Source organism: Cricetulus griseus, chromosome 6, assembly GCF_003668045.3.
Source record: "Cricetulus griseus strain 17A/GY chromosome 6, alternate assembly CriGri-PICRH-1.0, whole genome shotgun sequence".
NCBI classification, from domain to species: Eukaryota; Metazoa; Chordata; class Mammalia; order Rodentia; family Cricetidae; genus Cricetulus; species Cricetulus griseus.
This window is the reverse complement of record NC_048599.1, coordinates 97,813,144-97,827,637: the sequence shown is the minus strand read 5'-3', so window position 1 is coordinate 97,827,637 and position 14,494 is coordinate 97,813,144. Positions and strand designations below refer to the sequence as shown.

Genomic DNA, 14,494 nt, shown 5'->3' with positions numbered 1-14,494 from the left:
GGCCTGGAACTCACAGAGACCTACTTGCCTCTCCTTCCAGTATGCTGGGATTAAAAGTGAATAGCACCATGCCTTGGCTTGGGCAAGGGAACTGTCATTTGCTCTTCAAAACTGAGAAGCTTCACCATGCATTTAAACTAAATGCACAAGAGTTGGCACATAGACTGTAGGTGACATCTAAACCACTTGAAATTTTCCTTTAGGGGTCAAGCTTAATCTTCAAGACTACACTACCCTCAACTGCACATCCTTAGCTTTTACTGGGGTAAGAGACTAACCGCTGGTGTAAAAGTGGAAGAGTCAGAAGCCAAGAGAAACAAAGTCCTTCATGATAGCTATGGTGAATGGGATCAAATGATGCACAAGACAAATGCTGTTACAGAGATGTTGTTGGTGTAGAGAAAAAGTTAGCATCCACAAATGACAACAGTGTAGGAAGACACGCATTTCCATATGAAGAAGCACACCCAAAGCACATCAAGGCAGTTGGTATATTTGTTTATTTGTGGGTTTTTTTTTTTTTTTTTTTTTTTTTTTTTTTTTTTTTTTTTTTGCTATTGTTTGAGACAGAATCTCCTATAGCACAGATTGACCTCAAGCTTTTGATCCTCCTGCCTCAGCCTTCTGAGTGCTGGGATTACACAGGTGCTTGCCAATTTACCAATCCTTATAGTCTGCTCAACACTTCCAGTTGTAAGAATTTACATTATTGAACAAGCATTATGAAATTCACAAGGCTACAAATACAAATGCTAGTAATATCATTCATCTTAGAACACCACAGAGACAATAAAAATGCCAATTGATAACACAAGCTTAAAAAAGAAAAACATTAAATTAGGAGTAACAACACCAGTAGAATTCAGCTTCTTCTTTTGTCTACTTTACAATCTTCATCAGGAAAACATGTCAACTTACAAGGACACATCAGATATTTGGGTTTAAAAAAGAAATCACAATTATCAAGGCAGTGACAAGAGCTCAGGGAAATAGGGCAGAAAAAAAGAAAGATACTATAGTCTGAGTAACCCTAAACTGCAAGAGCCATGGAGTCTACAATCTCTCTGGACATATTCAATGATTCAGATTCCAAAGTCACTGGCCAGAATGAGCCACACCATAGCGCTCAGAGGAGCAGATGGTCCTCCATCTTCACCTGAAATCACCTTAGTGGATGCACACTTCTTGTTAATAACTTTAAGTCAGTACGAGAACAGCAGAAGTGGCATTTTGTGACTCTCCCAGAACAGTGAAAGGTTCCCTGAGAATGATGGAGGACTGAAATGATGGAGAGAGAAGGAATCAGAACTGGTCACTCCAGCAACATCTGTTGAGATGCTAGTCTGTCATCACTAATTACTCAGTTTTTACTTCAGAAGTGAGAAATCGTGATTTCATTAGTGTAGTGATCAAGTCAGTCAAATCACAGAACAGAATAAAAACCGGGTCATGAGGAACTGGTGATGGTTCACAGCAATCCATTAAAGATATGCCTTAAAAACAAAACCTTTATAAAAGAAACTTGAGAGCCTCATTGTTAAACTAAGCGAGGAAAGCTTACACTGGAGACTTCAGAGACAGCACACATACCTGAAAGGAAGGCCAGCTTTTTCTTCAGGATGGGCAGTATCACCGAGGCCTCCATTTCACTCCAGCAAAAGTCCTTGCCTCTGAAAAACAGTGAAATGTCAACTACAACACAACAATTAGTCTAACTCATATTCGTGACAGTCTATCAAGGTAAGTCTCTTCATCGTCATCCTCCTCCTCCTCTGCCGCCGCCGCCGCCACTGCAGTGTAGTGGCATCTCTCTCTCTGCTCTTTACCCACAAAATACCAGCAACATCCTGACCCCCAGCTGTGACAACCAACCTAAGTCTAGACACTGCCAAACATTTTTTTAGTAGGCAAAGCCGCAGCTGGCTGAAAACCAATGGCTTAAGTGTTTTTCAGAGCAATACTCCTGGGCCAGCATACTCACTGTAGACAGCAACAGCTCAAAAATTACTTCAATTATTTTATTAATCCATCAAGTAGGCAGTCAATCTTCCATTTCTTTCCACATTACACAACTGGTTCAAATAGCTGATTCCTCTGCAGTAGTATTAACAGCATTCTCTAACTTCCCATGTTCTCCTCATCCATAACACCTCAGAACAGGCTAGAAAATGTTTATTTCAAGGTGCTTCTCAACAAAGTCTTGGTAACCAGCTTCTTCCTTCCACATTTCAGTTTTAAATTCTCAGGGCAGGGGAGGGAGTCTATTTATTAGCTGACTTCATTTCTTTTGCTTTATAGTGACTACTGGTTTTGTTTGAGCCAGGGTCTGTCTCTGTAGCTCTGGAACTCATTATGTAGCCCAGGCTGGCCTTGACTTATCCCATTCCTCTTGTCGGCATTCTGAATGCTGGGCTGAGTTTCTCCTTTAGGACCAGCCACGAGTTACTGTTTGATTTTCCAAAGTCCATTTAGTCACAGCCAGGGTTTGTGGCTACCTACAAAAAGGGAATGCTCACCAGTCAGTGCTGGGAACAAGACAGTTCTCCTTAAATGGAGGCATGCTGAGATCTGGCCAGCCCTCTGTACTACTAAACAGGAGCTGAGGAGAGCAGGAGCTTTAAAAATGAAAATAATAAAAGCTAAAGCTCAACTACACTGCCCTCCCACACTGTGTGGCATATCTGGGAAAGAATTCCCCATCACTCCATCCTTCCCTCCTCCATGGCAGCTTACCCCACTTGGCACTGGGCAGGCAAGTGCCGGAGAACCCAGTGAGAGCTGCTCAAGTTTCCAGAGTAGAAAATATGACTCTCTGGATTACAAGTCCAGCAAGGACCTGCCATGAGCCTATACCATTTCAGCCACTGTGCTGTCAGCTAGAACAAAGCATTCAAGTTGTAGCTCTGCCCTGCTAAAACACACTTTTTAAAAAATCGAATATTTGAAAAAGAAAAATATATATAGACGTCAGGTAATGGCTAATTAGACAAGGCCAATTAAGCCAGTGAAGTAATTTATAGGCTCTGTGGTTAAGAGAAAAACAAAAACAAAAAATACCACCAGTATTTCCACCTGCCTACAAAGAAAACAACCTGTCAAACTAATTGATATGTCCTTAAGTTTTATTCCTTAAACAGTTGTTTTCATTTGTTCTTTTCTTGTTATTCTATATTTGCCCAGCTGACAGAAGGGGGTTCACACAAGCTCACAGTTTTACATTCTGATAGAAAACCTATAGCTTTGTATGTTTATAAATCAATACTTCAGTTTGATCAGTTGTTATCAGCTGAACAAGAACCCAGAAAATTTGTGTTCACATCTTAGAGCCTACACTGTGATCACCTTACTGGGGCCCTAACCTGACGTTTGACAAAGTCACTAATAATGATTATGTTAATTAACATTGACCTTACAATAAAGTGTTTCTTACAAACCTTGCCCTGAAATGACTTCTAGTATTGACTTCATGTTCCCAATATTTCTGAGGTAAGAGCTAGCTGCTCCAACATCACACAGCTAGTGAGTGTGGAAACTGGGACTCAGAATCAGGCACTCTGGTTCCATCAAGGCCACATTCATAATACGTTATCAGCTTACTGTTCATAATACGATATCAGCTTACCAATCAACAGCTCTGACAATACAGTGACACTTAGGCAATTAAACATCAAACCTGTCTAGACTGGATGCAAATAATAAATGTGCAGCAAAACAGAACACCTATCTTCAGTCTCTGTCCTTGGAATTTCTTGAGTGACAGAAGGGAGTGTCTTTTGTCACTCATAAAGTGCCCCTTCCTATCAATCCCATGCTAATAGAGCAAATTATGGTGGAGCCTCCACAAGTTCAAGGGGAAGCCTGAACTGCCATCACACTCCCCAAAACTCTGAGGAGGGGAGGAGAAACACAAAATCAATCACTGGTATCCCATAATTTAATAAGTTATGACTACACAATAAGACATCTGTTAGTCAGGCACTGGGTACACAGGGTGCAGAGGGTGTAGCACGATGGACAAGGCTGCAGTTCTGAAACCCCTCCATACTTCACCACATGTCTGTCATCTATTTGGTTATTCCTGGGCTATGTCATTCATTGTCATTGAGGAAATGGTTGTCCTTGGTCCTGGGAAGTCTTGATGTAGGCCTATAAGCAGAAGTAGCCTGAGATCCAATGACTGCTCTGCCATCCAAACTGAGGTCAGTCAAGTGAGATTCAGCCTTTAAACTTAAGGAGTTTGACACTAACTCTGGAACTTAGTTAGAAATTGAAGTGGACAGCAGACAGTGCTTAGATTATGAGCGGAAATTCCTCCTATCTAGTGTCAGAAGTACTTGGTAAAGACAGCTTTATGTATGGACATGATACAGAACCATAAGAGGGGGAAATAATACCTCCTACAAGAAGTAAGTCTGAAAGCTAGAATCAAAGAGCTGCTGAAACAGGCCATCTGTAAGACGCTCCCACAGAGCAAGCACAGCCTCAAGGTCCCTGCAACACACAGTAAAACTGGTTTCCTAAACCAGGTTGGTCCTATCTGGTTGGAAACACAGGTTCAGTTCCTTCTGGTTCTGAAGCCTGTTTTTTCATGCTTCTCATCAGCCCCACACTGCACAACACTTTTCCAGTAAGTTCTTTTTTTCTGCTTAGGTCAGCAGGAGTAGGGAATTCTCTTTCAGTGAAGGGGACTGTGACTGGACTAGGCAACACTGCAATTCAGTACTTGGCAGACAGTGTCTCTCATCACTTCCTGCTTTATTTACACAATCTGTTGTCAGGGCTGGAGAGACGGCTCAGTGGTCAAGAGTACTGGCTGCTCTTCCAGAGGACTATGCTTGGTTCCCAGCACCTACATGGCAGCTCACAATGGTTTGTAACTCCAGTCCAAGACAGGCGCCCTCTTCTGGCCTCCATGACCACCAGGCACACACCTGATGCAAAGATAAACATTCAGGCAAAATACCCACACACATAAAATTAAAAATACTAAAAAAGATCAGTCAATACATGGAGGAGTTGACCTTGCCATGGCAAGGCTCTCAGGGAGCCATTAGCTGCCTGACGTGGGTGCTAGGAAACAAACCTGGGTCTTCCAGGAGACAAGAATATCGGCTCCTGAGACACCACTAGGCACAAGAAACAATGGCTACAGGAGACCATGGGAGTACAGACTGTTGCTGGAGCTTTGTAAGCCAGGTTATGGATTTTATGCCAATTAATACCAAAGTTGAGTTGTTTACCACTGAGTTTTCCTGTACCCACGGAAGCAAATGTGAATTTCCACCTTGTATTCTAGGCTCACCCTGGCAGGCTGGTCTAGTGCAGCCCTCTGTTTTCTCCCTATTTCCTCAGAGGCAGTTGAATCTCCTTTACAGTGTGGCAAAGTACTAGTGGATTTTACCCAACAGCTTTTTTGTTAGTTTTGGGTCATGTTGAAAATGACAAAGAGCAATGAGAAATAAACATTTGAGGGCTCATGGGCCATAATCAGATACAACAAAGTATAAAAAGTGAAGCTGTGGAGAAAGCCTCCTTCCTATCAATCTCTTCCACTGCTGCCACTAATGAAACGAGCAACAAAAATGGTGGTGACTGTGCCACGACTTTAGTTCTTCAAGTTATAGTTTAGGGGCCAGAGAGATGGTTCAGCCCTCAAGAGTCTTGCTACTTTTCTAGAGACCCAGGTTCAGTTCTCAGCACCCACATCAGGCAGCTGATAGCTCCCTGTAACTGTAGCTCCAAGGAATCTGATGCCCTCTTCTGGCCTGTAGCACGAATTCTACAGAGACAGATACTAGGGTGAAAGCTGAAAATCAGAGAAGCAAAGCAGCCAGCCACTTGAGAGTTTTCACCTCTACCAATGCTCAGACTGAAGGGTGATCCTGTCCTCAGAATGCATCTCCAGATTGCACTGCTCTCCACCAATCCTCAGACTGCACTGAGCTCCTGTCTCCCCCCACCTTATTTTCCTCTCTAGTGCTGGGATTAAAGGCATAGGATCCCAAGTGCTGAGGTCACCTTTGTGTGAGCTCTGTTTCTCTTTTAGACTGGATCAACTTCGTGTAGCTCAGGGTGGCCTTAAACTAACAGAAATCCATCTGACTCTGTTTCCTGAGTGCTGGAATTAATGGTATGTGCCATCACTGCCTGGCCTCTATGGCTAAATAGTGTGGCTAGCTTGGTACTCTGATCTTCAGGCAAACTTTGTTGTAGCATAAAAAAAATATCACCACACTGGCCTGCCTCCATGGCATTCACTGGTATAGACACATATGTAACATATAAATCTTCTTCAAGTTGTTATGGCTTAGCTTTTCAAGTGTTTACAGAACGATTTGTTTTAAATTTGCTTCTCTGGGTTATGTTAATGCCTTGTAGAAGAGTTCAATTATGTATGAAGTACAGAAAATAAGAAAAAGCTCCTATAAAATATAAGAAACCTCCAAAGTGAGATATTAGATGAGGCAGGGGCACCAGCTCCTCTCTCTCGGCAGGGGCAAACACAAGCACTGTTTTCCACAAGAAAGGTTGCTCACCCCAAACATATGAATGAGTCATATTCTCAATACAAGCGTAAAGCCAGCAAGGGATAGTACACTGGCCTGACAATGAAAACTAGCTAAGAAGAAAAACTTTCTAAAATTTGCCAAGTAAAGTAGGACATGCTTAACAAAAAATAGTATGTGAAACACATGACTGTGCTTTTCATATTTCACGTGTGGTCATTTAAAGCAGGCCTCTTCTTAACACAATTTATTAGATAAAAATAAAATCGATAAAAGGTTATTACATAAAGAGGGATAGAGAGCCTTGAAGGCTGGTGAGGGTAAAAAGAAATCCACTCCTGGCTGCATGGTAACTTCAACTCAGGAGAGGGTGGGCCTGAAAGCATTCAGTATTTGTACTATTTTGATTCTCAATATCTTAAGTAATGAGTTCATATCTAATATATTTCTTCACAGAAATTTTTATTGCTACTGTATTCCTTCTAAGCAAGAAGTGACAAAATCTGAGAAGCAGAAATGTACGGGAATGATATTCTCCTTATAACTGCACCCACTCTAGCTTGGTCTGCTTTTCCAAGATCTCGGCTGAAGAGCAGAAGGACAGCCATGTAGCTATGCTGACATCGAATCTTCGCCAAGAGTAGAGAAAGGCATCTTTACCTCTGCGTCTTTGCACCCATTCCCTGAACAAATCTATGTAACAACTTATTAGATGGAGGCATGGCTAGGTACTAGATACCCTTGGCTGTCTGAAATAGCAGAAGCAGCAATGGACTAATGAACAAAAGGATGCAAAATATAGCAGCAAAACACTCAACCCAGAGCCCACACATCAACCTAACTACTCAATGCCCCATCCTCGTGGCAGTCACACCACACCACACCAGGCTCTCCTTCTCCCTGAGAAAGCCTCCCACAGACCCAGCAGCCCATAGGAGTCACTGGATGCCTAGAGGCTAATTCTGAAGGTGGCCAGAGAAGTCAATAACTGCCATCAATGGGCGGCCATTAGAGGGCAGCAGAGCATGTCCCGGGCAGCAAGACAGGACAATTACAGGCCTTTTAATCAAGACTCGGCAAATTACACTTCAAAAGAGATTATAATTGATGATATGTGCGGGGGTACTGGAACTCTTCTTTCAATAAGGATAAATCAACCAGTCTGCTTAGAAAATTCAGTTAGGTTCTTTGAAGAGTGTTTTTTAACAACCAGAGAAAACCCATTAGGATTGCCTGAGGCTAACTAAATCATCTCTAATAAATCTACATCATGTAGACACATAATGTCGATGAACAAAACCAGAACATAGGCTCCTTAGTATTTCCAGGAAAATACTGAAACACAGCTCTCCTTAAAAGCAGGTTAGGAACAGTTTCGGCTGTCTTTGAAAGGAGAAGAAACACAAGCACAGGCTAGCGCTCACTGCTCCCTGCCTGGTTTGACATAGTCACACACAGCCTGTTGCACGTACAAGCTCCGCTCAGCATCAGGGTGACAATGGGGAACTTTCATGTGACCTCTGTGTTATTGCAGGTGCCAGTAAGATTAGTAACCTAGTTTTAAAACAATAGTGACAGTTTCAAGGGAAAGAACAACAATCCTCTGCAAAGAGTTTATATGAACATGGTAAAACAATGGCTGGCTTTCAACACATGGACCTATGAAGATCCTCCTCCACCCTCTGATTTCCAGAGCCCAACTCCCTTCACCTGCTGTAAGTAGTCTTGGCCTGGCCAGGTCAGAATTTCTCTGGGCTGTGATCATCTCTCTTCTCCCCTGACCTTGCTTCTAAAAAGAAGTGTTTGGTTTGTTGTTGTTTTGTTTTGTTTTCCTAGCCTCAACAAAGATGCACACAAATTCCATTAGGCTGAACTCAGACTAAATCCCAGTCCCCAGACACTGATGATCCTAATGCATTTCAAGAGGGGTTCAGTCAGATCTGTTTCAAGGCCCCAGATTACAAACAGTAAGAATATAAATTAGCTTTAATCCTGTTAGTTGTATGCCAGGTACTACAAACGAAAGAGCACTTTTGTTCCAAGAAGATGTTACCTATAATATGAAGTAACATTTTTGGAGTGTTTATTTACATAATGTAAAAAGGGTTAACTTAACCTTAAAAGTTGCACCTTCATCAAAACTATTTTTATCTTTTGTATGACTGTTTTGCCTACATGTGGATGTGTGAACAGTGTGTGCATGCCTGCGGCCAGAACAGTATACCCAAAACCCTGGAACTAGGGCTACAGGTAAGCTGTGAGCCACTATATGGATGCTGAGACTAATTCAAGTCCTCTGCAAAAGCAGCAGGAGCCCTTAACCCCTGAGCCACCTCTCCAGCCCCAGAAAATGTTTTACTTTTATGGGCATAATCACTGAAACTAGTTCATAGGATTGAAGACCAGGTGAATTTATTTATCTATGTATATATAGGTAAATATAAGATAGTAATTGCTCAATGAACACTGCTTATTACCTATAGCTAAAGTTTCCTTCCTCCATTCATGGCTAGTTGCCACCACTGATTCCACTGAGGTCACAGTCACAGCATTCCCAGTAAAGCCATCTTGGGTCAACAAACGAAGCAGTCCCAGCCACGTTATAAATAACATATCCAGATATAATCTGTATTGGCCAAGAATCCTTCACCTGTGATTCTACCAGTATCTACACAGTATCTCATTTTATCAGGGTTGGGAGGAGAGGGGGAATAAGGGCCAGAGGAATAATTTGTTTAGGTCACACAATGAACAGATCACAACTCCCAGCCGTGGAACCACTGGATCATCTATGACCACCTTCTCATCATCTACACCAAAGTATATGTAATTAAAATGGGTGGATTCCATAGGACACACATTTACCTTTGCTAAAGCTGTCAAGAAATTTAGACAAACAACAGAAGTATCGGTTTGTAAGTCAGGAAAAATCTGATATAAATCATGTGCATTTAAGGAGTAAAAAACAAAAGCTAAAAATATGTAAGGAACATGCTCCCACTCACTGCATTGCACTGCTTAATGATTCATCCTAACTCCACTGTGACCAGAGAAGAGCTACCAAGAGCTTCAGCAGCAAAGACAAAGTCCTTTCAAATACTGCACATACTTTGGATGATACTAAGGTCATGTTTTCTAAAGAGTCCTTTATCTGTTCTGGAGACTGGGAAATCAGTTGAGAAGCTAGAGAAGGTGCTCATAGACGGCACTTTTTGGGATCCTCCCAGGATAGAAGGGCCAAGGGGAGAAATGCTGCATCTTCATGAGGCAGAAGAGAGGAGCAAAAGGAGTGTTTGTTCCCTGTGAGTCCCATCCCTGAGGTCAGCAGCCTCTGCATCCACCATCTCCCAAGCATACTGCCTACCACCTCCACAATGGGGACTAAGTCCACCTTGGTGCACACTGAGTCTCCATAGCACTGGGATCTGGAAAGGGACATGCACTTGGAATAGGACTCACCATTTGTCGAGAATTGTTCAAAGTAGATGACGGGGAAAACTGCTTTCTTTTTCCCTGTGTTTCTTTATATTTAAAGATGTCCCTGAAAAATGCCTGATCCAAATCTTTAAACACTCAAACACTGTGAAAAAGGAGCCATATCCTTTAAACAGCATTTTCCAGTTAGCATTTTATTTTTAAATTTCAAAATCAACAGAGAAAGCCAGATATGGCAGCACATGGCTGTAATCCCAGCATTCGAGAGAGTGGAGGCGGGAGAACTGAGTTTGAGGACAGCCTGAGCTATATACTGAAACTGTCTCAAACAAACAAAAATATTAGGAGAATTCAGGAAACAGCCTATATGTGCCCTTAAAGTATTCTCACATTCAGCAGGGTAAAGACTGGGTATGTGGAGACCATTTAGGATCACTGACGGAGGGAGAGACCTCATCTGATAAACTCCATAGCAGAGAAGAAGACACGGGTGGCAGGCAGCTCTGCCATTTTCTTGGCACTCAAACTTCTTGGGTCAAACTCATTAAGCCTTCCTCACTTTGCAGCTACTCATCTTCTCAGCAGCCGCCCTCTCTCTAACCACCACCATACATACTTCTTCATGGGTGATAGGGAAAGCAAAAGATCATGTCCACAGTACATAGTCACTGTCATAGGTGGACAGGAAGTAGCGGCTGGTCACACAAGCAGGTGGATCTGCTAGGTGAAGTATCAACAAATATCAAAAATGTGATAGTTTGAGTCAGACAAGTAAGATTTCAAAACTGTATGCATGGTGCACATTAATACTCAAGGACTTGTTCTGAATGATACAACAATCTATCCTGCCTATGTGGTCCATAAAGACAAAACAGTTACTCTTTCTGAGATCAAAGCAGGTGTGGTCTCCTGTCTGATGTTCTAACAGGCTGGCCCAGGAGAATGCCCACTGGGCAGTAAGTACTTGTTGACTAAACACCCTCCTCCTAATCACAGCAGCTTTCTCATTTAGGTGATATTTAGCAAAATAATTAGGAAGTAAAGGAAAATAAGCTTGGACAATTTTAAACTGGCCCAAGCACTATGAATAGTGTGGACTTGCTTTGAATAGTATATTAGATTACATAGTTCAGGGATGTTTGCTGAAACAGTTTGGGCCCTGGCCCATTAGGATTATGAACGAAGAGAGAGATTTCATAAAGCCTTCTTTATGCTGAGCCAACTCCAACTTCAGGCTTTTGGAAATGGCTTACTTGACTTCACTGTGTACACATTGAGTTTTCATTATCTATATTTCAACACACACACAAGTCATTATTTAGCATGCACATTTTCCATTTCCTGAAATTATACCTTAGCTTTTATTACAATAATCACCATAACCCCCATCTTACTTTTTTTACTTTAATACCTATTAATGCTTTTCAACTTGTGGCTTTTCCTAGTAACATTTAGACTCTGTCACCCATTGTTACTTGGCAAAATAATCTGATCTATTATCCATGAGGGAACTGCAGAGGGAAGTCTAGGGTCCCCCTAAGTAGTTAAAAAGAAAACCTTTTACTGGCAAGTATCGCCCAATACTTGAGCAATAGAGCTTACGTTGATTAACAAGCATCGTAATTACTATAACTCTCCATGCAAGATGGTCACAACAGAAATTACAACAAATATCTACTAAAGGGCCATGCAACATGTAAGATATTTTAAAATGAAAAACCATAGCAATTATTTACTTGTAAGAAGTAATCTACAGTTCCTAGACCAGTATGTGTGTATGTGTGTATGTGTGTGTGTATGCGTGTGTGTATCTGTGTGTGTGTGTTGTGTGTGTGTGTGTGTGTGTGTGTGTGTGTGTGTAGTAAAGGACAAGGGATGTAGCTCAATTAGATGCATGAGACCCTATATTCAATCTGCAGTGCCTAGAAGTACAGTAAAACTTAAAGGACTCTTTTCAAGTAGTCACTGCTTCCAATACAAAAGATACCAGTTCAGTAGGTGGTGCCAAAACAGCACTTCCTGATTTAGTGCATTGCCAGTTGAGCCCCAACTGCTGCACTGTGTTCCTAAACAGGAACAGGGTTACAACTAGATTATATGTGGAGCCAACTGACAGGAGTCAAATCCTGACTGTGCCTCCCACTTAGCATTAGTACCATAATGTGATGAAATTCTTCTATTAAACACCCCTTTTAGCTCAAACTCATTCACAAAGACTTCAAGGTTTTAATAATGAAGAAGACCAAAGCTAAAATAATTACTCTTCCTGACCCCGTCCCCTATGGTCTTCTCTATAGCTAGGAATCTACCATGGATCTGTCAACCACTAAGGCAGCAGTCCATTCATGGTACACAAACCCTCCCATTGGAAAAGTGTAGCTACATCACGTATTGCCAAGCAACCTCTGTTGGTATAAAAGACATTGGGGGGAGGAGGGAGTGTACTGCATATATGAAAAGCCTTACTCCTATTCTCACCTAGACTAGACATCATACTTCTTCCATGCTTCTGTGCTGAGGGGTTATACTACATTTCTAACTAAGATACCCCTCTGTGTGTTGGGAATTGAGAAATTCTATTTGGGGTTTGTAGAAAAAAATGGCAAAAAAATGAGAGGAAATGTTATGATGGTTCTATCTTAAGACAAAGGGTGAGCAGTAAAATTGGGCTTGACTTTATTAAAGGGGAACGCTAAAATTCCCAAGGATTAATCTCCATAAGAAAAAGCACACAAAGTTCATCATGAATACTAGCTCGTACTATACTCTGTGTTATGGAATCAGATGCCTACTCTGTTCTCAGTAGGAGGAAAAGTATCATGTGACACAGTTTCACAATTCATAAATTAAGCAAGATATTGGTGACCATGCAAATCCACATCTCCCAATATGACTAACAAGAACAAATAAAGCCACACTAAGTCTGTGCCTTCAATACAACTTCAGGACACCTCCTATCTTTAACTAAGGTAGAAAACACAAACCACGTTTTTTGTGGAGATATTTCTAAGGATTTAAGCTTAGGCCCTAGAGAACAAGAGTGGATAGGAGAAAAAGGAAGTTGTGCACAAGAAAGAAGATGGTGACAGAAGACCCGATGCTAACCAAAATCAAACAGAATGGCAAGGCCACCATAAGTGAAAATTCCCTGAAGAAGTGCTGTGACAACCAGATCATTATCAAGACTGGCCAGCAGCAGACTTGGGAAGGCAGACTTTGTGGGTAGAGCTTCAATGGTGTCTAGGTACCAACTTGGTCAGAGGTGTCGATGCTCACTAAACATGATGTCTTACATGTTCAAGAGTGTTTTGTTTCTTTGGATGTTAACATCTGCACCGAGGACTAGGCAAAGCATGCTACCTTCTTCATAAGAAGAGCCACTCAATAGACTAAAAGCCCAGACAGAACCCAAAAGGAAGGAAAAGTTGAACTGTCTGCCTGAAGGCCTGGGTGAGAAGACCTGTCTTCTACCCTTGACCTAGAACTTACAACAGTGATGTTCTCTCTCAGTTCTCAAGCTTTTAGTCTCAGGCCAGAAAGCACAGTATAGGCTTTCCTGAGCCTCCAGCTTGCAAACAGCAGGCCCTGGGGCAGTTCAGTCTCCATAATTGTGTGATACCATTTCCTATGAGACAGCAAGAAAGAAAGCAAGTATGTGCTAGTTCTCTCCCTCCTTTGGCTCTGCTTCTGCCTCCATTACTATGTGCTTCTGCTTCCGGGAGGGAGGGAGCGAGCGAGGGAGGGAGGCAGGGATGGAGGCAGGGAGGGAGGGAAGGACCGACTTTCCAAAGGAGGAAAGAGAAGCAACCATATTTACCTACACTGGCAATGAGACCAACCTTAAGTCAGTCTACTAAGAAACTGTCCTGTTTACAACCAAAAGCCATCTTCATCTATCTAAAGGATCTGAATCTCCATTTACAATAAATTAGTATAAAAATAACAAGCAAGCTCCTAAAAAATTAATAAGAACAGAATAAAAGGCCTTAATAATCATGACAAATAGAATTATTTCTTTTTAAACAAACATTTTGGGGACATGAAAAGACACACCTTAGATAAGAAATTTTATTTCTAAAAGCAAGGGACAAAAGCAAAAAGAAATGAGATAACTGAACACAGCAAGAAATAAGGTAAAATGGAAAGGTCCTATTGGCACTGAAGGCAGACTTAGTTACTAAATATACTCAAATAAAAACTAAATAAAAGGCAACCTGGTGGTCACACAGATGGCCTGCTTAAACTAAATGGGTCACAAAACAACACCCAAAATCATGTTCCATGAAAGGAACTGGGGAAGTGACAGGATGAGAGGGAAAGAAGAGAGCAGGCAGAATACATTATGTGCATGTGTGAAAATGTCAGATAAAAAGAAGAATACAAAAATAAACTAAAGTTCTTCAATCTTTTAAATTTTTTCAACAATGGAACTTCCAGAGCCAACAAAATTATCTATACAGCTGTTATTACGGCATTATTTGTCCTGAGCTGCACACTCTCACTTTTGGCATGTACTACTGTCCCCCATCTTACTAACCACATTCAAAAGGTTT

The 14,494-nt window shown here is 41.6% G+C and overlaps 1 protein-coding gene across 2 annotated transcripts in view; it reads right to left on the bottom strand.

Moving 5' to 3' along the window:
- Positions 1-14,494, bottom strand: part of Sestd1 (SEC14 and spectrin domain containing 1) — a 101,841-nt gene that overhangs the window by 57,527 nt on the left and 29,820 nt on the right. For both annotated transcript variants that reach the window (XM_027420094.2, XM_027420095.2), the window contains one exon: positions 1,591-1,670. In XM_027420094.2, the coding sequence (XP_027275895.1) occupies positions 1,591-1,645 (55 nt within the window). In that variant the 5' untranslated portion in view covers positions 1,646-1,670. The remainder of the gene's footprint in view (positions 1-1,590; positions 1,671-14,494) is intronic.